Source organism: Saccostrea cucullata, unplaced genomic scaffold (genome assembly GCF_032062105.1).
Source record: "Saccostrea cucullata isolate Sc308-1 unplaced genomic scaffold, CSIRO_AGI_Scuc_v1 ctg1944, whole genome shotgun sequence".
Taxonomy (NCBI): Eukaryota; Metazoa; Mollusca; class Bivalvia; order Ostreida; family Ostreidae; genus Saccostrea; species Saccostrea cuccullata.
In genome coordinates this window covers 16,524-40,000 of record NW_026922325.1, presented here as the reverse complement: position 1 = coordinate 40,000, position 23,477 = coordinate 16,524, and the positions used below count along the sequence as shown (strand labels likewise).

The following is a 23,477-nucleotide window of genomic DNA, read 5'->3' as shown; positions in this document are numbered from 1 at the left end:
ACCAGTCGGACTAGTTATTGAAAATTTTACTAGACCTGACCTCAATTTCACTAGACCTGACCTTATATCTGTGAATCACTGAATGATCGTACATTTGTTGTTTTTTTTTGCTAATATAATTACATTATGATCATACATGTACATGAAATAAATATATATTTAGTATTAGACAGTTTTAAAGGAAGTAATCTTGGTTCAGTGTAAATAATAGTTCTTCTTCGTTTTTTCTTCCACCGGAGAAACCAAAGTTGTACAACGACATCGTCAATGTAAACTAATGTATGGTTATCGTTAGTTGGTCTTTTTTTTTAAAGTAATTAATTTATTTTTTTGTGAATAAAAATATTCTAAATCAGTTCATATCAGATCCAAAATACATATCAGAAAAGGAGAAGTATTTCTAATCGATTCTAAAGACCTGAAATTATACCCTGCAGATATCGTAAACATGACCTAGCAGGAAGGATAACACCTATACATGTAGGTCCTAGTAGATTTAGTTTTTTTAGCGAAAACATTGGCAAAATAATGATATATGCAAAATTACACTAACGATATACAAACAAAATCGGTAAAAACTATTTTGATGCAGTAAAAAGTAGAGTTTTCTTTCATTTTCCTTTTCAGGAATATTTTAAATTGTGAATAATTTTCATTGGGATCGAAAAATGAATCAAAGTAAAACCTGATTTAACACATTGATAATACAAACAAAATCAATTGTTCAGAAATGTACTGAGGGATATGTTCACATGACCAGTCGGGCTACCTTGAGGCGAAATAAACTAGACCGGCCGGACTGAACTTTTACTAGTCAGAGTCAGTCGGACGTGCTTTAATGTTCAGCCCTGATCTGATGTCAAAATACTGAAGTTTACCTGAATATATTATACATATATCACATGGCTTCAAGGGTGACATACCAGAATATTTGCCCCGATGTGACAGGAAAGCACTGGAGTGTAATGTCACCCGATGCCGTAGGCAGAGGGTGTCATAATACACTCCAGGGCTTTCCTGTCATCGAGGGGCAAATGATGTTCTGGTAAATGACATTTTTAAAATAAAAAAATAAAATCATTTAAAATTTACACAGATAATCCAAAAATGTTTTCTTGACATTAAGTGTAACGCTCCGTTGTTTACTTTTGCTTAGCAACCTACGTCATAAAATTGAACCTGAACTGAAATGCGTAATGTAAAAACACATGAACGTGATTGAGAGGGTGATATAACTGCTTCCGTTGGGGGTGACATAACTGTTTCCAGCATGACATAACTGTTTCCGGTGTGACTCTGCATTTTTCAGGGTTTATAGTGAAACTTATTACATTTGTGATATAATAGGAAAACTTGATTCAAAAATGTTATATTCATGTATGTGTGTGTGTGAATTTCTGTGTTGCTCTTACTTTTTGGCTGCTTTACGTATCCGTCTGCCGTCTTTATCTGTGCCAGCTTCCTCCTCCTTGTCCCTCTTCTTTATCTTCTGTAGCTGACGCAGCTGTTCCTTCCGTTCCTTCTCCTTCCTCTCCACCAGTCTGTGGTTCCTGTAATGCTCCATTTCATACATCTTCATACAACTCCGGCTACAAATGGTGCAGGTGAACATCTCCTCCTACAACAATAAGAAACAATATTTTTTTTCATGTAGGAATAAGGTTGGATAACATTTTTCTTATCATGCTAGTAATCAAGCCAATGATCTGGTCTTAAACATGTTAAAGGAATAATTCTGCCAAAAGGAACAAAACATGGCATATTAGGGAATTTCATTTATATGCATCTTTAATTTATCCTAATTAGATTGAACTTTTTTAAATCTGGATTTTAAGTTTTCCATAATCTTGCCTAATACTGTAAAACATCCTTTATTTGCTTGCCAGAAATATTCGCGAGTTTCGTGACCTATTTTAAGTGACGAAGATTAATCGCCACATACCATTTATTTTGCTTTATTTTGTAGAAAATGTTTCCTAATTCATGAAAATTAATCATCGCAGATTGATTTCAAACTGACGAATTGCGAATAAAAGATGTCGCCAATAATAGTTGGTTTACAGTATGATGTAAACTTTTAGTCCCTTTCAGTATTAAATTTATTAATTGATTAAAAAGGTATCTAATCTTGAATGCAACTTCCTTGGAACCAGTTGCAATTGGTATCTGAACTACAAGGTTTACTATAGTTTTCAGGTCCAACTCTTTGACATCCACTGCCTATTAGCAATCCTGCAACAAATTGTATTCAAGCAATCTTTGCAGATTTTAGATATGCCCCTAAAAGGAATTTCTTCATGTCTGACGTCCTGAGAGGCTGAAGATTTAAGTCATAGGACTCAACATAAGGCATTGAGTAAAATTTGTAAGCTAATGGAAGAGTCAAATAGTTGGAAAAGGTTGATAAATTCATAACAAATTATTTTTAGGTCATTATTTTAAATAAAAAATGTGCATAGTTTCTTTGAAACTGAGCAAAATGCAAATTTAGGAAAAGCGAGTTCAAAGTAAAAGGGAATTTCAAGTTGCTTTTTTTGGAAGCTGTTGAATAGATCTTACTCTCTAATACTGAGGTGAGGTCTGGAAAGCTATATAGCAAAACTTGTTTAGTATGAACACGGATATTGCGAATTTACAGATATAGCAAAGTCATCTTAAATCCCCAGCTATATGAATTTAATGAATTTCTTTGACTGTTATAACGAATTACGGATATAGCGAAGTAATTTCATAGGTCCCTGTGACTTCGTTATAATCGAGTTTTGCTGTAATTTTTGTGTAAATTTCCCTTTTACCTTGACCTCCCTATTCTTGAATAAGTAATTAGTTCTGTTTCAAATAAACTATTCAAGATAGTTTTATCTAACTTCATATGCTTTAACATATTGATGAGAACTATTCAGAGAACTTCAGCTCTTTTTGAACTTGACCTTTCCATTGATTTTAAAATATTCATAACTTTTCTTGAAGTATGTTAAACAATTGAATAGTTTCTTTGAAACTGAGGTAAACAAAAAGTGTGATAGATGGACAGATGGAGAACAGAGGGACATAAGACAAACACTATAATGTGTTGGAGCCATGTTGATTGAAGGACATACGAGGGCTGTTCAATAAAAAATGTCCTGAACTGTATGACATACAATACAGATATCATATGACCATGATGACATTAAACTTGACTTTCTCTCATTATTGAATCTTTACTGAATTTATAACAGTTTATGTGACCACTTTTCATCACATAGTTTCATCGTGAGAAGCTGGGAAACAAGGGCTATTCGAGACACTGCATTATAAATGAATGGTAAAGAATCAGTAAACTAGAGTGAAAATAAAAGATTCATTAAAGCTGCTGTAAAACTTGATAAACATCCCAAAGAAATATTCACTGAAATATGTGACATTTACAGCAACCAATGCCTCACGGCGGGGAATCTACGTCATCGTACAGGATTAGGACACACAAAAATGGAGGACAAATGCTCCGCTTCGATGTCCGAAATTGATATTTTTGCACTAATAAAGAATGGATATTAAATTAGTACCCTGCCTAAAGTATGCCAAAGAACGTCAACTACAATATATATTGTACGTTTGTTCGTGATAGAATCTTATTTTTCCAAACACTTCGACACAGTTTGAAAACAAGTGAGAAAAACCCGGGATGTGGGGCACACACTTTTAAAATTCGACCTATTATTCGCATGTCCAGATGTACTAAGACATTTTATTCTTCTGCGTTTACACTATAACTAATATTTTTAAAAATCCAGATTTGTTTAATAGTTTATTATGCTTTAATTATCCAAGAAAAAAGTATAAATCATTTTGTTTTCAGAAATGATGTAGGGCACACCATCACTAAAACGGATATGGGACACACAACAAGTTACTTTCAAACATTCATATCTGAATGTTTCCATTTAAATGACTGCTGTTAGATAGAATATAAACAATAACCTGTACAACTCATCTTTGTTATATTCATCCACATACTTGATTCCCTTCGTTTGCTTGTATCCAGACAAAAATTATAAGTTGAAAATGGTGGATTATTCCTCAAAAAAAGCTTCCAACAAGAATTTTAAATTTTGACTTTTATTAAATTTCATGTAGATATTTACCGGTGTTAACTTGTGCAGATCTATACTATAGAAAGAGGGGTACCGAAGTCCGGAGGTTGTGTTTATTTTATGATACTTCTATTTTAAGTTACACGACATCCGCCCCCCCCCAAAAAAACAACAAAAACAAAATAAAAACTAAAAACACACAAACACACTCACTAAATAAGTTCTTTTTAGGTTGGTTGTTTACTTTATTGCTTGTCAAAATAGTTTGGGGTCAAAAAATTCTTTGGAGACTGTGTGGACCCCCCCCCCTTCCATCCCGAAAAGTTCCTAAATCTGCATATTGGTATTAATAATAAGATCTTGGGCACTAGCATGTCTTTTAATGTGGGAAAGAGATCAAGAACTTTTCTTATGCTCAAATATTTGCAACAACTGACCCTCCAGGTGAATTTAAGAATTTTTTTCCCTACACATGCTATAATGGTCTATAAATAGATCGGGGAAATTCCAAATTGAAACAAATAGTTTCGGAAAGCTATTTTATTTGCTCCTAACTTGCACTCAGGTGAACATAAAATTAGTAATCGAATGTATGGAAGTGGTTGCCAGTGATGGGGAGGGCCAAAACAAAAATGGAAGTTAAAAATTGTCTTTGCGTTGTTGCCAATCAAAGGTTTTTAGCTGTCATTTTTCTCTGATAATGCCCCCCCCCCCTCCAAAACTTATCCTATAAAAGAGCTTGACATTATTTCTTTTTTTTTTTTGGTATAGCTACTTAAGTACTTTTTACAAAAAATCCCAATTTATACTGCTATAGTATTATTTACTTAACCCGGCTCCTATCATTGCTTTTGGCTAATATTCCAGCTAATGTAAATAAGATGGCATGAACTGCTTTATGAGTACGTAATATTTAATCACTGATTCATACATGTATGATAAAACAATAATTGTTGTTTTTTTTCAATCAATACGATGATTTAGCCACCTTCGAAGCACAATATTAAACTTTGTCTTTTTTCTCAAATACATGTATGGAGTCGGTAATAGACTATAAGAATTTTGACACAAGTTTGTCAGCCGTTGCAAATATTTGAGCATTAGAAAAGTTCCTTAATCTCCACTTCCTATCAGCTGACATACTATAGAGTCTTGCAATTGCCGACAAAGATCTAATAAATACAATCACTGAATATACGAATACAGAAACTTTTTGAGGGAGGGGGGTTCCACACAAACTAAAAAAAAAAGTTCTGACTCCAAAATATTTTTACAAGCAAAGAAATTAAACAATCAACCTAAAAAGAGCTATTTCATGTGTTTTCAATAGCGTCTGGGTCGTGTTACTTAACACAGAAATATCGTAGAGTACGTAGAATATACATAGACTCCGGACTTCAACCCTCCTTTTAGATCCGCATATGTATATACTAGTATCTTTAAATATGATATTTAATTATAGTCAACATTTGAAATTCATTTTGGCAGCTTTTGTTGAGGATCACGCAGGCCATTTCAACTTATAATATTTGAATTTTTGTATGGATACAAGCAAACCAAGGGAGAATCAAATATTTGGATGAGTATTACAAAGATGTGTTGTACAAGATACAAGATATTTTACCAATCAAGGGCCCCGAGGGGCATTTCAAAATACATAAATGTACAATTTAAACATTCTTTTTTTTGAACAATATAATTTTTAAACAGTTATATAAATGACCAAGTTACATAATAATATTATTCTCAGTGTCAATGATCATACATAATACAAGTGTCCGTCCAGAAGAATGTCAATGATCACAAAGCAATACAAAAGTGTGATGCTATACATGTATAAATTTAAATGGCTTAGCATGCATAAAAATGATGACAGAATCTACATATTTATACATTGGTTCTTTTATCATTTTCAGAAATAAATTTTGCAAGTAAGCATAAAATTTCTTTATTTTTATTATTCAATATCCATATACGTTTTTCAGCAGGTGTCAAAGAAGAGAAGTTTGGGTTGATTTTTGATATTGTTTCCATTAATTGCAACCTTTCATTGCTGTATTTTGGACAAATGAGCAAAAAATGTTGTTCATCTTCAATTTCTAGTATATTACATTGAAAAACACTTTCTAGATTCAGGGGGAAGTCCTGCATATCTTCCCCTTTCAATATTTAACTGATGTGCAGAAAAGCGAAGTTTAGTTACATGTATATTTTTCCTCAGATCATAGTTATTGACAATGTTGAGATAGTGTTCTCTTCCATAACTGGTTTTGAAGATGGAATAAGTTCTTAGTTTACCATCATTTTCCTGCCTATTTTCTCTATACCATTGGTTTATAAAATATTGTCTTATAATACATGATGACTTCTTTTTTTTTAAAAATGAACAAGTACTATATTTTGATCAGTCAATATTTTTGAAAGCAGTTAATGACCCAAAATTGTCTCAATGGATGCAAACCAAGATGGTTTACTTTCTAAAAAGAGGCTTCTTTGAGTAGGACAAAAGATGGATGTAATGTTTTTAGTCAAAACCAGTAACTCAGCATAACTTTAATAACTGAATGATACAGTGGAAGAGTCATTGTTCATATACTATCAAACAGCAGTCATTTAAATGGAAAGATTAAGATATGATCGAATGCTCGATGTTTCTATTTGAAAGTAACTTGTTGTGTGTCCCATATCCGTTTTAGTGATGGTGTGCCCTACATCATTTCTGAAAACAAAATGATTTATACTTTTTTCTTGGATAATTAAAGCATAATAAACTATTAAACAAATCCGGATATTTTAAAATATTAGTTCTAGTGTAAACGCAGAAGAATTAAATGTCTAGTACATCAGGACATGCGAATAATAGGTCGAAATTTAAAAATGTGTGCCCCACATCCCGGGTTTTTCTCACTTGTTTTCAAACTGTGTTGAAGTGTTTGGAGCAATAAGATTCTATCACGAACAAACGTACAATATATATTGTAGTTGACGTTCTTTGGCATACTTTAGGCAGGGTACTGATTTAATATCCATTCTTTATAAGTGCAAAAATATCAATTTCTGACATCGAAGCGGAGCATTTGTCCTCCATTTTTGTGTGTCCTAATCCTGTACGATGACGTAGATTCCCCGCCGTGTGCCTGTTTATAGACAAATGAGTAGGTGGATTTCAATGATAAAAAAATATATAATGGGCATCAAAAATGGGTACCGTCTTTGCCAACAAAAATTATAACAACTTATGTACTGTTCGCCAAATTTCAACAAATAATATTTGATGAGGTATGATTGACTTTAAGACACATAGCAAAGAATGGGTGGACTTAACGCCCTAATTTGGATCTTTTTGAGACTACTCTAACAAGTTGAAAATAAAGTGAATCCAAAATATATTACAACCACTAGAAAGAGCGATGTATACATGGTTATTTTAGCTAGAACATATGTACAAAAGCAATGCCTTGTTGCCATGAATCAAAATTGAACAACGATACATCATTGTCGTCTTCCGGAATTTGACATGTACGCGGAGTGGTGTTTAGGTCGCGCTATCAATATTAATAGGAGACGGGGCTATCGATCGGTGTCATTGTTGACATTTTTCTCTCTCTCCATCTCTCTCTCTAGAAATTCGAATACGTGTTTGGAATATTACATCGATGTCATTATGATTTTTTTAAAAAAATGTGAGGACACGCAAAAATAAAACAACATTTAATGTGCTAAATTCTGAAAGCGGCACCAAACATAGTGATTTACATCTAGGTCAGGTTGAAAAATACAATGTAACTGTTTCCACGAGTACACTCGCATGTGGACATCACGTGATGGATTGTAATATTTAACAGGTCAATCGAAGTCATAACAATGGAAGCGAGAAGTTTGTTTGCAACATGTTTTTTTGTTAAATTAAGTGTGAGCACATGTTTGTCGGCTCTTCTCCTTTTAATATGACATTATAATGTTCAATATACAACTACAGTTTTCGTAAGAACAGCCGACAAACATGCGCTGACTATGTATTCAGACGATGAAAAATGCGTGACCCTGATTATCTATTGATATTCAACAAATCTTCAGGCACCATACCTTTGATATTTATTAGTTTACCTCGAAAAGAGCATTTTAAATTCACATCCGTACCATAAATACACAGTTAAGATATCCATGATATCGGGGGTTTATTTGATGGAAAAAAATTAACATTTTATGGAACTTAAATTTGCGGCATTTTTTCGGCCAGTTTAGTCCACCCATTCTTTAATAGACCTCATATCGGGAGTCTTAACAATTATTTTAAAATATCAGTAATTGTAGTTATCCACGTTTGTTTTATATTCAAACAGATATTGGAACATGAATCTATTGCTTAAAACCCTCAAAACAAAAATTACCATAAGATGTACTTGATAAAAACAGCGAAGTTCTGACAAGAGCAAAGATATACAAGAGCACAAAGACAGATTCATATGCAATTTTCTTAAAATATTAGTGGTATTGTTGTTCAAATTCGTATTCGGGTAGATAGTTTAGTTTCTGGAGGAGTTTAGAAAGCAATTTTTTTGCAAAAAAATCGAAAGGTTTATTAGAGAAAGCACCCAGAATTAGGAATCCACTACATTGAATTTCTTCATGACAGCGTCCAAACCCGCATGCCCTGAAGAGTAAAGGGGTTTTCGGGATAAACAGAAAGTTAATGTTTCTCACATTAACAATATTCGCCAGATCTTTGATCTTTTGACTTGTTTCTATTTCCAAACTTGAAAAAAACACCTTTCAGAACAAACAAACAGGCCCAGGAAATCATTGAATCTGCCATTTTCCAGTATACTAAGGGTCATACCCAAAAATGAGTTCTAAAAGCAATCAGAAATTGGATAAATAATGTTACAAGTACCAGTCAGCATTTTACTTGATGATCACCCCCCCCCCTTTTTTTTAAACCATTGCCACAAGTCTGATTTTCTTAAAATTTGCCTCAGATTCAAAAATGAATTGAACTCACATACACATACATGTGTTTCTGGCAAAAACAAGGTAGAAAACATTTCCTAACTAGAGATATTGTGTGAAAATGGACTTATCAGACTATTATTTTATGGTCAGTGTAAATTAATGAAATTATCACCAAGCAATGCATGTACTTTAAATCAGCAAAACCTTTTCTAAAACAGCAGACAGAGTGACTTAATAAGTAAATAAAACAGTGGGAATAATATAAAAATAACCAGGATGCGGTTGTATCAACAATTATTAAATTTAATAACTAATTAAGCTTAATGAATCATTTAACTCTTAATGATACATAAGTTAATGAAGCTATGAGAGTGTGTTGTACAAAACCTTTATTAGAGTCTTATTACTTAACGTATTATTTATTACACATTTTTAAAGAATTCATTTAAATTTTATTAAAATTAGGGGAATGTCCTACGATGCAATGCATCACCACTTGCAGGAGAGGGGGTGTTTCTGTGTGTGTTTCCTTGTTTGTGGGTGTTGCAATCTATCACTGCATATAGCCAATAAAATTCAAAGGTCCCCATGGCCATGACTTCGATTTAACCGAGTTTTACTGTATAACGTTTATTTTTTTTTTTAATTGTTAAATTTTATTCATTTGTCAAAATAGAACATGCTTTAAACAGGTATAAATTTTCATAACTTAAAAAAATGAAATAGCTTAACAATATTTGGCATAATTAAAGTTCATGTCTCTGAGAAGATTAAAATGAATCCTGCTAAAACAATTACAAAGTACTGCCCAAAAAAATTACCTCTCTCCCACACCACTCTGTATGTTTGAAGTAATACTGTGCATTCCGCAGTTCCTTGTCACATTTGGGACAGTAGAGGATCTTCCTGACTTTTAAGATCTGTCGAACTGAGGCTCTGTCATCCTTACCCTCGGGGCAGTCTGTACTATACTGCAAAACCAATCAAACAATTAATATTCTGTTTGCTTTACTCTTAATCTTTTTAATTCATAGTTGTCTGGGTTATATTGAAAAACATTTGTCGTGAATGAACAATACTCTGTATGCTTTATTCTTAAGACTTTTTAATTCTCATATTATTTTGCCAGCTAAGGATTTTTGGTTCACTCTGCTCCCATTAATAGGGAGCAGAGCGGATCAAATACCCTTGGTTAACGACGATGCTTAATTAATTGTTTTCTTGTAGTCTTATTCTGATGCCAAAAGACCTCCCTAATCACCTGAGTATCAAAAAAATTTAAACACTTGTACTGTATACAGCCCTTCAATGAACATTTTCAATAGTACAAGTTATGTTTTTAAAAAAAATGGGGCCCCCGACCCCCCTGTTGCTATGTGCCTGCATTCTATAGAGGGCTCGCTGCTGCATGTGTCACATAACCTACAAAGTAGCATCACTAACACTTACAAGAGCAGTATGTCTTCTCATCAAATGGCTTTTCAGGGCGTATAAATTCGGGAATTTCGCTTGACAGCGAAGGCAGGTCATTTCAGATTCAGTGTCTTCTTTTGTTTTCTAGAATACAAATTCATAGAATGAACAATTTGACAAAGTAAATAACTTTTTGAATTTAAATAAAGACAAAGAAAACTAACTCTGTTTCTTTTCACTTTCATAAGAAATGTACTGATCCATGTACAGTATAACATGCTTAACAAACAAGCCTGTAATGAATTAATGCTTATAGTGGAGATATTCTCATTTACAGTGTGTTTTGAAGCTAATGGATATCATTACAAAATACATTTATGATGAATTTGTTCATTTGTCATCTAAAAAGGTTTCCTGGACATTTAATTCCTTTGTTTTTAAATTAACCCTACTCAACATAAAGTCATGTAAAAATTTCATATGAAATTTAATTTCACTGATAAATGTTAACAATAATATAAATGAAATTTAATCCATAAGAGATATTTCTGCTTTTACAATGGGTCTTAACAAAATATGTATGAAATGCTTTAATTTATAATATTAAAAGCTGTGAAAAGGGGAATAACTCTTTTGCATTATGTTTCGTGTGAATATTATAATTTTAAGATACCAATGTACATGTATGTATAAATAATTAAGACATCTCGTTTTTCTCTAATGTACATATATTATTTGTACCATCAGGGTCTTTGCTGCTTTCCAATAACTATTAAATGAAAATAAATCAAACCTGCAGGTGTCTTGATATCTGCAAGACTCCTGTTACAAAATCTGTTGCAAGATATTAAACATGGTTTAGTTCACAACAAGCTATATATAACCTAAATATTACCTTTGGTTTTCTTCCCCTTCCTCTGGGTTTTTCCACAGGAGTTACTTCCCTGTCACTTCCATCGCTGACTTCCTCCCCTGAGCTGATACTCTGTGATTTCTCTGCCTTTTTCTGACACGCTTTTCTTCCCCTCCCTCTCTGTTTTTCCACAGGAGTTACCTCCCTCTCACTTCCTTCACTGACTTCCTCCCCTGAGCTGATACTGGGTGATTTCTCTGCCTTTTTCTGACTCACTTTTCTCCCCCTTCTCCCCGTGGACTGTGGAGTACTATCAATGTCCTGTCCTTCTCTTTTAGATTTATTAATACCACTTTTATCTTCCTCCTCTTCTGAATCATCACTGACATCATCTTCCATCTTCACTTTCCTGCTTCCTCGTCTTCCTCTAGTACCTGTTTCCACAGAAGAAGAATTACTTTTGTCATCTTTTTTATCCTCGCTATCTTTCCCAGCTTTAAATGATGGTCGTTTTCTCTTGGGTGTTGGAGTTTCTTCAGTTGATTCTTGTGACGTTTTTTTGGGCCTCCCCCTCTTACGTCCAGTTCCTTGTTTTGGTTTATCCACTAGTTCTGTATCATTACTGGTGTCTTTTGTAATGTTCTGTGAGCTATCACCCTTAGATGACAATGCAGATGATAATGTTGATGTGTTTTCTTCATCACCTTTGTCTTCAAGTTGAAGTCTTGCAGGAGTTTTTCTATTTCTTTTTGGATAGCCTAGTTTGGAATAACAAATTTAACATATTATTCAAAAAATTATATTAGGAATTTCTAATAAAGATGCAAGTTCAGTCTAAAGTGCTTTTACCAGTTAAAAAATTCTTTTGTCATAAAAAGTCAAGCAATAGAAAAATATGTAAGTTTTAAATTATATGATCCTACTCTTAGGCTCTGGTGTCTGTTCACTTTTTGGGCTCTTGTCCGTTTTACTGGCACTTTTTGGTGGTCTCCCACGGCGTTTTGTGGTGACTGGGTTGGAAGATGCCAGCGGTGACAGAGCTTCCCCATCATCCACTGGAGGACATCTGTCAGAAATTTCTTCCGTTTCTTTTTTTGAAGTTCCTTCAGGTTTCTCCATATTTCATAAAATTAGTCATGCTGCAATTATAATTACAGTCCACAGGTGTACTTATTAGTAAAAAAAAAACAAAACCATTAAGTCATTATGTTTGATACATATTTAAATGACAGATAATAATTTGAATGAACAAAGTAATGATTTCAATTTGTAATGTAAATGAAAAACTGATTTTAAGACACTAATTATATCTTAATGAGCTTTTTCTGAGATTTGGTTGGCATATATTAGGGATGGGTATCGCCAAAGATTTCGTATCGCGATATATCACAATTTTTTCCCTCAATATCACAATAATATCATGATACTTTTAAAAGCAGTTTTTACAATGAATTTACACGAAAAGTCATGATTTTTCTAAAAAATATGCTAGAAAAGCAAAATTTTAATTTCTTGAAATTTTTATGTATACAAAATAAATTATGTTTGGGTGGAAATATGCCGTTCTTTTCACTTTTTACAACATTTCTTATACTTTCTGTAGATCTAATTGTAATTTGAAAGATTGAAAAAATAAATGAATAATTTCTGGACTTGATAATCATGATAATATGTACCTAAAGACCGGTATTTAGGTCTCCGTATCACGATACTTATCCCACTTCAGACAAATTTGTCGATAACTGATTGGATAAAAGTTAATCACATGACGCCCTGAAATTTTCCGTATTACGTCTCCGTCGAGGCGTAATATGAAAATCGGGCACGCGATTCCATTCGAAGCGTTGTTATTGTAAATATATTTACATTTGCAAATGTTTTCCTTTATATAACATTACTGAAAGCAAGCGTTTTTATAACTGTATAAATACAGGTATGGGGTCAAGAGGTCATAGATGTTTGTATGGATGACGTTCGACGTAATTTCTCTGTGACGTCATAAAGGGTCGACGTGCGGTCAGTGGATTACATACATGCCGTTGGGTTTGAAAAATAATGCATTTCACACATTAAAAGTCTCAATCAGGCAAGTTTAAAGTATGAATAAGTCACAAATGTAAATATAAGTAATAAGGTATCATTTTTTGAGTGTTATTGGGATGTAAAACGGGTTGGTCACGTGATCAAATCCCATAAAGCCCAAAGGGCTTTATGGAAGATTTGATCATGTGCCAACCCGTTTTACATCCCAATAACACTCAAAAAATGATACCTTATTTCTTAAAAAAATGGCGGTTAAGAAACAGTTTACGTAGGTAGTTTAGTTAAATTTCTTGTTACCGTAACTATATTTTATGTTGATTGTTATTGGATTAAAACTAAATATTTTCATAATATGCACAAATATTTTTTAATGCTGAAAAATGTCTTCAGTGGGATAAATTCGTAACACAGTCAGTTAGTCACCTAATACGGATTCATACAGGGTGTGAAATGGAAATACGTATTGGGATTCGGCTTCGCCTCGTCCAATACGGATTTCCATTTCACACTCTGTATGAATCCGTATTAGGTCACTAACTGACTGTGTAACTAATATTACCCCACCTCTGCTGATTTTTCCGTGAAATTCTGGCTTACGATTGGTTGAAGTCTGTCACGTGAAGGCGGTGGATTACTTATACCCGGTCAGTTGTAAATCCATACCCGGTCAGTAAATCTATACCCGGTCGATGTATTACGTCACTAACACAAACGTGACGTCATAATAGGCACTGTATAAGCGCGATGAAGCATTTAGCAGAGAAAACCATTTATAAACTACAGATAAAACGTAAATGTTTCATCGGTGGGGTAAATTCGTTACATAGTCATTTAGTGACAGGGTATGGGATGATACCTGGTTAGTAAATTTCATACCTGACTCGACTCCGCCTCGCCAGGTATGAAATTTACTAACCAGGACTGAGGTATCATCCCATACCCTGTCACTAAAAGACTATGTAACTAATAGCAAACGCAGCGAGCGTCGGGAAGCGACGCTCGTAACTGTGAGCTCTAACGACAACGCCTGGGCGAAGAGAAAATTCGGACTACTGCACATTCATTCTTTAGAATTTTTTGCTGCAGTAATTTTGACCCACAATGCATCACTTAGCAAAGTTGCGTTCTCGCGAGAATGACGGCAAATGTTCAACAAAAAGTTTACTCGCCTTGATTAAATGGATACATATTGAAGATAAATCGTAAACGTAACTTTTTTCGTTAACTTTCAGCACTGTTCAGTTTTTTCTTGGTATTTGTAACTTACATACGACGTCATGTGACGTCAGAGTCTAGACACACCAAATGTCACGTGCAGTTTGACGAGCCCGATCTAAATTAAAACAATAGAAGAGTTTGCGCTCGCTCTAACGGTCGCACCGTCAACATATTAGTATCACGCAACAAAAAATCGTGATATACCGGTATACCGATAAAATCGCACATCCCTAGAATATATACGTAAATAATAGTAAATACACCAAACATACTGATAGAGAGTACTTGATATTGCATTTAATTTACTTGGCAGAACTCAATAATGTGTGTGTGTGTGCGTGGAGGGGGGGGGGGGCGGGGTAATCCTGTCCACGAACACCTGTGATTTAGGCCTTATTTAACGTTATCTTTCGTCATTTTAATCGTTTAATGCAGAATTGAATGGAAGACCTATGGCTAACATTTAAAACATCACTGTTTATTAAAATGAAAACTGCTTACCCATGATCATGCTAAACAATCACTTCGCGCCGAGAAAATTCGAACAATGTGAGTAAAAGTGAAAATAATATAACCTGAAAACCCGAAATTTTCAAAATAACCACAAAAAATCGTTTTCTAGGAAAAAGACAAAATGATATACACATATCCGCTACTTTTTATAAAATAAGATTACTCAAAGATTTGAGAAAAGAGAAAAAATAAAATATCTTGGAAATGAAACTCGGAATTTTGTAATTTCTCCGGACCAATTACAGTGATTTAAGCAGTTCCGGATCGTAACGGGAAAAACACTCGGTAAATTATTTATGCAGGACCTGTGTTTGATTTCTACATTGTAATAAATAGTCCTTTATTTACTCTTTCAAGTCACATTAATATTTTGTTTAAAACGTTATACTTTATAATCGAAGTTTTCCAATTAAAATATGCTGGAGTTCAAGCACTTTAGATGATTTCAAGTAGTTCCGGTTTTCGCCACCTATCGTTGTTATTTATCGTTGTAACAACAGAGGTCGTCTCAAAATTCATTTTTAACGATCAGATCTTAAGTTAATAGGGACAATAATATTTTTCCCCACTTTTTTAAAGACTTGAGCTCGAAAATGGAATATCAATTATATCATATATAAAGAAGAAAAGATCATGTTTCAACAACTTTATTAACGATAAAATAAACTATCAAATATTTTAAAAAATTAAAAAAAAAAACATAAAAATCAGAAAATTGCATTGGAAAAAACTAGAAAAAATCATCAAAATAAAAAATATAATTAATCAAGGAATTGTTGTTCATTTCATAAAAAAAACGAGGAATAGGACATAAATGCCCAACATATAATTCACCAGTTCACTTAATTGTATTTGAATGCACATGAAACTTTATGCTTTATATAGTGTGTGAAGTTTGAAGAAAAGGTTAAACTTGAGTACATGTACTTTCAAAATAAATCATTTTTATACACAGTAGATGAGAAAGTTGAAGGCCATAGGGGAAGTCAGTTTAAAAAAAAAAATACACACAGTTGATAAATTCTTACCAAATTTAAAATTATGTATAAGTTACAAAAATATCTTGAATAGTTTTTTTGGTTTGAAAGTTAGCAAGCTGCAAATTTGAGAAAAGTGAGGTCAAGGTAAAAACAAATCTTTAAGCAGTTGAATACCTCTCACTATATGTGTCAGCAAATGAAGTTTGATAAAAATATCTTGAAAAATTTCTTTGAAACTGAGCTTAACACAAAGTGTCACAGATTGACAGAAGGACAGATGACGGACATGACAAACACTATACATGTTACGTTTAATATACATTATTAACCTCTGCAAAAAATTCTCCATTTTAATCCAGAATTGTCTAAAAAGAATTTGATAAAACTTTCGGCACACTGATGACCTATAAGAAGGCCTGCTACATACATTGTAATTAGCAGTAACCCTCTTTTGGTTTCATTGGTGGTTTCATAAAGTTCTTGCTTTCTTTTGATTTCGGACATTTTCTTCTTTTTTCTTCCCTTGACTACTTTAAGTTTCTTTGGACTCAGTGATATATTAGATATAGCAAGCATTGAAAAAAAATACACTCTACATTGTATAATATTTATGAGATTGTTCATTCTTTACAGTTTCTCGATTCAATTTTATTAATTTGTTTATATGTATTTTCTTCTAAGGATCTTTGAATTTGTAGTATCTTCTGTAAACAGCATGTGTGTGAGAGAGAGAGAGAGAGAGAGAGAGAGAGAGAAGCTATATGGGGGAGAGAGAAAGACACTTAAAGCCATGACTTTGAAATTAATAATACTTTCTCAGCCTTTTAAAATCAACATAATTTATGATAAAACTCTGAATGTAAAATAAATTCATGTTTCTGACTTTTTGTTTACGTATTTTCTCTTGTTTGTTTTACCAGCTCTTTTGAGACAACCCCATTTATGGTTCATTCGGAACTGCTTAAAATGGGATGTTGTGAATATTGCTCTTTATTTTGAATTTACGCCGTATTTTAACGAAACCGAAATTTCATGAGATAGAAGATACATCAATGTTTCATTCACATATCTTAAATGAAATACTTACCTTACCACAGTTTCAGAGCACGTCTTTACTTTCAAGAAAGCACGTGTTTAATGTCGGTCAACGTCACTTAAGCGCTTGCGGTTGTAAACAAAAAGCCTGGACACGGTAAGACAGACGGAGTTCTTGATCTCGCTATGTCATCCAGAGTATGGACAATACATAAAGCTTCATTTATGTAAAGAATCATTAGAAACAGAAACAATTATGTTTGCATAATTTTAATTATTTAATTAAAATTATTCGGAACTGCTTAAAATCCGGAACTGCTTAAAGCACTGTATTTTTATAGAGACCGCTTTAACGTTTCCTGTTTGATTCACGGTGGAAAGAAAGAAAGAATATTGGAAGAAAAAGTGAGTTGTGATGTTTTCATTTTTTATAATTGCTCGTAGTTGAGCGTGGCTGGGTGATTGTTGCATGAAGAGAGATCTTTTTTATAGCTTAGCCCTACTCAGCCAAAGATGAGATCACAAATTGGACTTTTCCTAAAAGTTGTCTCCCTTTCTCTGTGTAAATAGGGCATTGTAAATTGTAAGTCTGCATTTTTAAATGGCTAGTGGTGACACCCTGCTTCTCTTCTTTTTCACTTAGTTACTTGTTTAGGGAAGAGAATCTGAATTTTACCCAAGGCTGGCAAAATGTCTTTTATTTGCCAATAGAATTTAAAGAAGAATGATTTCTTAGCATGACTTATGCAGTGTTCATTGCTTTATGGGACATTAACTGGTGCTATAGTGAATAAGTTGTAAATTCCCAAGGGAGTGGTGAACATCCAAGTGAATACTATAACAGCCAATTTTGATAAGATTGCATTATGGTTTGTATTATGTGTTTTGCATAAACAAATGATAAAAATTCAATTTAAAAACAATGTTCGCTGTGATGAGAATTTTGTTTTTCAGTTTATCAGGTAATTTAATACAGAGTGGAATTCACTTTCTAAATTTTTAATTTTTATTCTACTTGTAAAATAATCATTGATGTAAATTTACAGATCAGACTGTGACAGTAAAATGGTTAGAAGAACAAAAGCCAATAGGAGGAAAAAATCTGCAAAGTCAAAGAAAGGAGATGAAACTTTGGTGCAAGCTAAGCAAACAGATAAGGATATTATAGTCCCTGGTTCTGAAGATAGAAAGGTAGAACAAGGAGAGAGCAATGCAACAATTACTAGTGAAACATGTGAAAACAAAGTAGAACCTGCTAGTGAAACATGTGAAAACAAAGTAGAACCTGCTAGTGAAACATGTGAAAACAAAGGAGAACCCGCTAGTGAAACATGTGAAAACAAAGTAAACTCTTCTGGTAAAAACAAAGTACAACCTGCTGATAAAAAGAAGAAGAGGAAGAAAATTAATAGTCCTGAATCAGATATAATTAAAAAGGAAAATGCAGGTCCTACAAAACCCTTTGTTTGTGAGCAATGTCCATCTGTTTTAAAGAATGCAAAATCTTACAGGGAGCACATGAGAAGGATTCACAAAGAGAAGAACCACAAGTGCAAGGATTGTGGAAAGCTCTTCCTATATGAATGTGTTCTAAGAGAACATTCTCTGATGCATACAGGAGAGACTCCCCATCAATGTCCTAAATGCCCAAAGAAGTTTCGCACCAAGAGCAATCTGACTAGACATTTAATTGTACATGGTATATGTAACGATTCACGAGCACTGTACAAAAGTCAATGTGATATCTGTGGCAAATTGGTCCGTTTTGCCTCCAATTTAGTGGCTCATAGAAAGTCTCATGGGGAGGAGAGGCCTTTCATGTGTGTGGAATGCGGAAAACAATTTAAAACTAAAGCACACCTAGATCTTCATATGGCTTATCATCTTGATTATAAACCGCATGCATGTGAGACATGTGGAAAGAGCTTCCATGACAAGTCAAATTACAAAAAACATCTACTGATTCACAAGGCAGACAAACATTTTAAATGTAACATTTGTGATTGGGCTTTTGTAAGAAAAGATCAATTAAAAATGCATCAGCGCACTCACACTAAACTTTCCTTCCAGTGTACAGAATGTGACAAGAAATTTAAGACAGAGGCATACTTCAAGACCCATTTATCACAGCATGCAATGGGAAACAATTTTGTGTGTTTTGTCTGTGACAAGGTTTACAGCAGCAAGTCTAATCTAAAAATGCATATGAAAAAGTGCCATGGATCTTCCATGTCAGTAAGCTCCACTGCTGAAAGGGAAGGGAAGTTAACCATTGTGAAGAAGGAGGTCATGGAACAAGGTAAAGGAAACCAAGGGATAACAGTTATTGTTGTGAATGGAATAAAGAATGAACTGTCTCTTCCAACAGATAGTGAAGTAGGCTCTGATGAACAGAAAATAGAAAACGCTGTGGAGGACAACTCTAAATCACAAGACCCTCTTCAACAAGGCCTTAGGAAGGAAAACAGGAATAGTCCCAGAAAAGATGAAATAATGCAAGAATCATTGCCAACTCATGAACGGAACTTGGGATATTATGCAGAAGCAGATGAATTATCCAATAAATCTGAGATTAATCTGGAAAACCAAGCCATTCTGGAAGATAACATTACAAAATTACAGGAGATGTCAGGAAAACAGGATATCACCAAATTAACACCCAGCATTGTAATGGTACAGAACAATGTGGAACCTAAAGGGGAAGCTGAAGATGCCAAGATTGCCTTCAAAACAACACTAGAAACAAAAGTGTTGGAAGCAGATACAAAAGAAATCCTTGAAGACAATGAAATGGAGACTTCCACACATGGGACTCAGATGGTTGATAGCGCAGTGAATCCCACTGACACTAGCTTGGTTGATAGTGAAATGCAGCCAACTTCTACCACTTTGGTTGATAGTGAAATGGAGCCTGTTGCTACCAGTTTGGTTGATAGTGAAATGGAGCCTGCTTCTACCAGCTTGGTTGATGGTAAAATGGAGCCTGCTGTGACATGTACTAGTTTGGTTGACAGTGAACTGCAGCCTACTGCTACAAGTATTGCAACTGGTGTGAAATGTATTCAGGTCTACATTGATGGTCAGTTATGCACCCTTACAGGAGTACAGTCAGATAATGGGCAAAATTCGTGTTCATAGGCTTCACAGATTTGAAACAGTAATGACAATGTCCCTTTTCAATCATTTTCTTTTTTGGAGGGGGGTGAATTTTAAATCATCTTTCTCTAAGTTGAAGAGTTACTAGCTCACCTGAGAAGGATTGCCATGTAAACTTTTTTTATTTTATCTTCTTAACCAGAAGCACTTGCTTTTTTGAATCAATTTCAGTGTTGGCAGTCAGGTGACTTTTTGCCATCTGTATTTTGTCTGTCGCCATGTGTTGTTTGTTGTGTGTTAATATTTGAAAATTTTCAGCTCCTTCTCTGAAACCACTGAAGCAATTTCAGCTAATTTTAGCATATGGCGTCCATGGGTGAAGGGAAACAAAATTTTTGAATTTAACAGTCCCTGTTCTCCTGGCCTGAACCTCTAAAATTAATGCAATCTTTAACAATCTTCTTCTTTACTCTTGGACATCAAGGCATGAATGTAATAAGGATTGAGATCTCTACCAAAATTGTGAAACTCATGGCCCAAGGGTCAGGGGTTCTAGTGTTAGGGCAGGATTATATAGATATATAGTGAAAATGCATCATTTATTTGAAAATCTTCTTCTCTGTTCCTGCGTATTAAATAAATTATCTAAGTACATAGTTATGAGAAGCAAGAGTGCCTCTTCCACAATTGTTAATTTTATGGCCCCTGAGTCAGGGGTTCTAGTGTTAGGGCAGGACTCTATTGATTATTTAGTGAAAATACACTAATTATTTGAGTTTTTGTTTTCTGCTCCTGGGTATTAAGCAGATGAACTATCTATATAGCTGTAGTGATTGAGGACCCTCCTTCAAGAATTGTGAATTTAAATGCCCCTGGGTCAGGGGTACAAAGAGGGGGTCTACTTCAATACTGAAAATGAATTGTTTGAAATCTGGTCCTTGGTATATGTGTGTTAATCAAACATTTTTGATAAGCAAGGGTGCCCTTTGACCTAGGGTCAGGAGTTCATGTATTGGAGGGCACTACTGATTATTGCTGAAAATTATAGCTGCAGATCTGTAGCTCTCCGAAAAAAATATTGATAGAACGGAGAGCTACAGTGCCACCCATTGAAAAAACTGTACATTTATTGTGCACAAAAAAGTGTGCTCGATTCTTGATTAATTCTTCCAAATTCTTACCTCAATTGCAAAAAATGGAAGATTTCAAAAATTTCCTCTCTCCTCTATCAAGTTCTCTCGTAGTTGACATTTGAACGAAGCATATTGGACCGAATTACCTTTGAAACCAAAATGGCAGTATAAATAAGCGAAATGTTCGATGATTGCAATATCAGGGCTAGGAGGACTATTAACAACAATTATGAGGAATGTTTTGTTGTGGAAAGAGTCAAAGAATATGTTAGGAACACAGAGTTAGTAATATTTTGAGATTACAGTTTTAAAACCATGGAGAAATAAATCGAGAACCGAGCACATTTTTTTGTGCGCAATAAATATACATTTTTTTCAATAGGTGGCTCTGTAGCTCTCCGGTCTATCAATATATATTTTTTCGGAGAGCTACAGATCTGCAGCTATGAAAATTACTGATTACTTGAAATGCATTTTTTGTTCCCCTACCCTGCCTATAGGTATTAAGTAACCAAGCTAAGCAATTGCTAAGTGTATATTTATGATGAGCAATGGTGCCTCTTTCAAAATTGTGAATTTCATGGCATTTATTAGTTTAAAACATGAACCAAATTCAATCATTGGAAAGTTGTTGTATGATGCTCAGGGCCTCTTGTTTTAATGAAGGTTCACTGTCTCTTCCATGTGAAGATAATGAAGAAAAAGTAAAAAAAAAATGTGTGAGTCATTAAAATTTTCAAGAACTACTATGCCTGAAAAAACAAAACTAATGTGAAAGCTTCGTGATAGTGTAGATTCAAGTTTATACAAAATTAATGATGATCCCATTCCAGTGGAGAAACTAAGGGTGATAAAGAACTTCAAAAATCTTCTCAAGAACAGCAATGCCATGATCATGTCGATCCAGATTTTTTTTTTCAAATCATGGTCCCTAAGGTTCCCTAATATGATATGGCCACTATGGCTTATCATAGATTTAAATGTCATCGAGTATGAATTGGAAAATTCTTTAAATTTTAAGATCTTCTGAAGAAGAATAGAAAGAAAGTGGCTAATCATATTTTAATATACACAGCATTTTCAGGTAGAGTAGATTCAAGTGTGTTTAAACCATGACCCCTGAGGACAGAATGGGGCCACAATGGTAATAAAATTTTATATGGAAATATGTAGGGAAAAGAATTTGCTAACAAACAAAAAGGGCCACAGTTACTCGGGTGAGCATCATGGCCTATAGGCCTCTTGTTAGACAAAAATACAAATGAAATATTTTATCATATTTATACCACATTGAATAGAAATGAGGATGTGTGTGTGTGTGTAAAAAAGAACATTGTAGTTTCATAGTACATGTATGTGTATCTAATCATTTTACTCTTAAGATAATTTTTTCAAGAAAGTCTGTCAAATGGCATGATCAGTACCAGTATAAAATGGATTTTTTGTGTTTGTTGAAAAGTAATTGGAATGGATTTTTTTTTCATCTATGAAAATCTACTCAAGATAAAAGTCAACCATTTAGGAAGCAGTTTAGTATTGTAACAGTTCTGTGTTTGTTTTGTTTTTTTAATTATAAATATTAACATAATGTTTATGCCTTTTATATTCATTTCAAAATCCATTGATTAAAAATGACGAATTTCAGTTTTAATGAGACAAGCAAAAATTATTTCTTATGTACCTTAAACAGAAAATCTGGAATGCCAATATTTTTAGTATGTAATTTGTAAGTTCACAAGAAGTCAATTTATATTGTGCTTTTTTAAAAATATATGCAAAGTAATGAATGTGTGAATATCTTTTTTTAGCTCACCTCAACGAAGTTGGGGGAGCTTATGTAATACCCTCGGCGTCGGCGTCGGTGTCGGCGTCCACGTCGGCATCGGCGTCCCAGGTTAAGGTTAAGTTTTTTGGAGCAGTTTTCTTTTTAAGTACTTCTATGTCCTATATTGATTAGACATGCATGGAAGATGGTTCTAGTGTGTTTCATTGTACCAGTCAAAGTTTCAGATGCTGCAATTTCAGCAAAGGAATGACCAGGTTAATGTTTTTGGAGCAGGTTAACATTTTTGGTGCAGTTTTTGGTGAAGGTTTCATTTCCAAGTAACTATAATCCCTATCTTGACCAAACTTGCATGGATGATACATCTAAGGATGCATACTA

General features: G+C 33.9%; 2 protein-coding genes across 2 annotated transcripts in view; one reads left to right on the top strand and one right to left on the bottom strand.

Moving 5' to 3' along the window:
• LOC134261614 (uncharacterized) overlaps positions 1-23,477 on the bottom strand; it is a 64,156-nt gene that overhangs the window by 30,743 nt on the left and 9,936 nt on the right. The window contains exons 6-10 of the mRNA XM_062744038.1: positions 12,219-12,415; positions 11,338-12,053; positions 10,479-10,586; positions 9,851-10,000; positions 1,413-1,618 (exon numbers count right to left, since the gene is read on the bottom strand). Coding sequence (XP_062600022.1) covers positions 1,413-1,618; positions 9,851-10,000; positions 10,479-10,586; positions 11,338-12,053; positions 12,219-12,415 — 1,377 coding nt within the window. The remainder of the gene's footprint in view (positions 1-1,412; positions 1,619-9,850; positions 10,001-10,478; positions 10,587-11,337; positions 12,054-12,218; positions 12,416-23,477) is intronic.
• LOC134261616 (zinc finger protein 37-like) lies at positions 18,137-22,926 on the top strand. The gene has a single exon (XM_062744040.1). It carries the CDS (start codon positions 18,150-18,152, stop codon positions 20,220-20,222), a length of 2,073 nt encoding a protein of 690 aa, XP_062600024.1. The 5' UTR covers positions 18,137-18,149; the 3' UTR covers positions 20,223-22,926.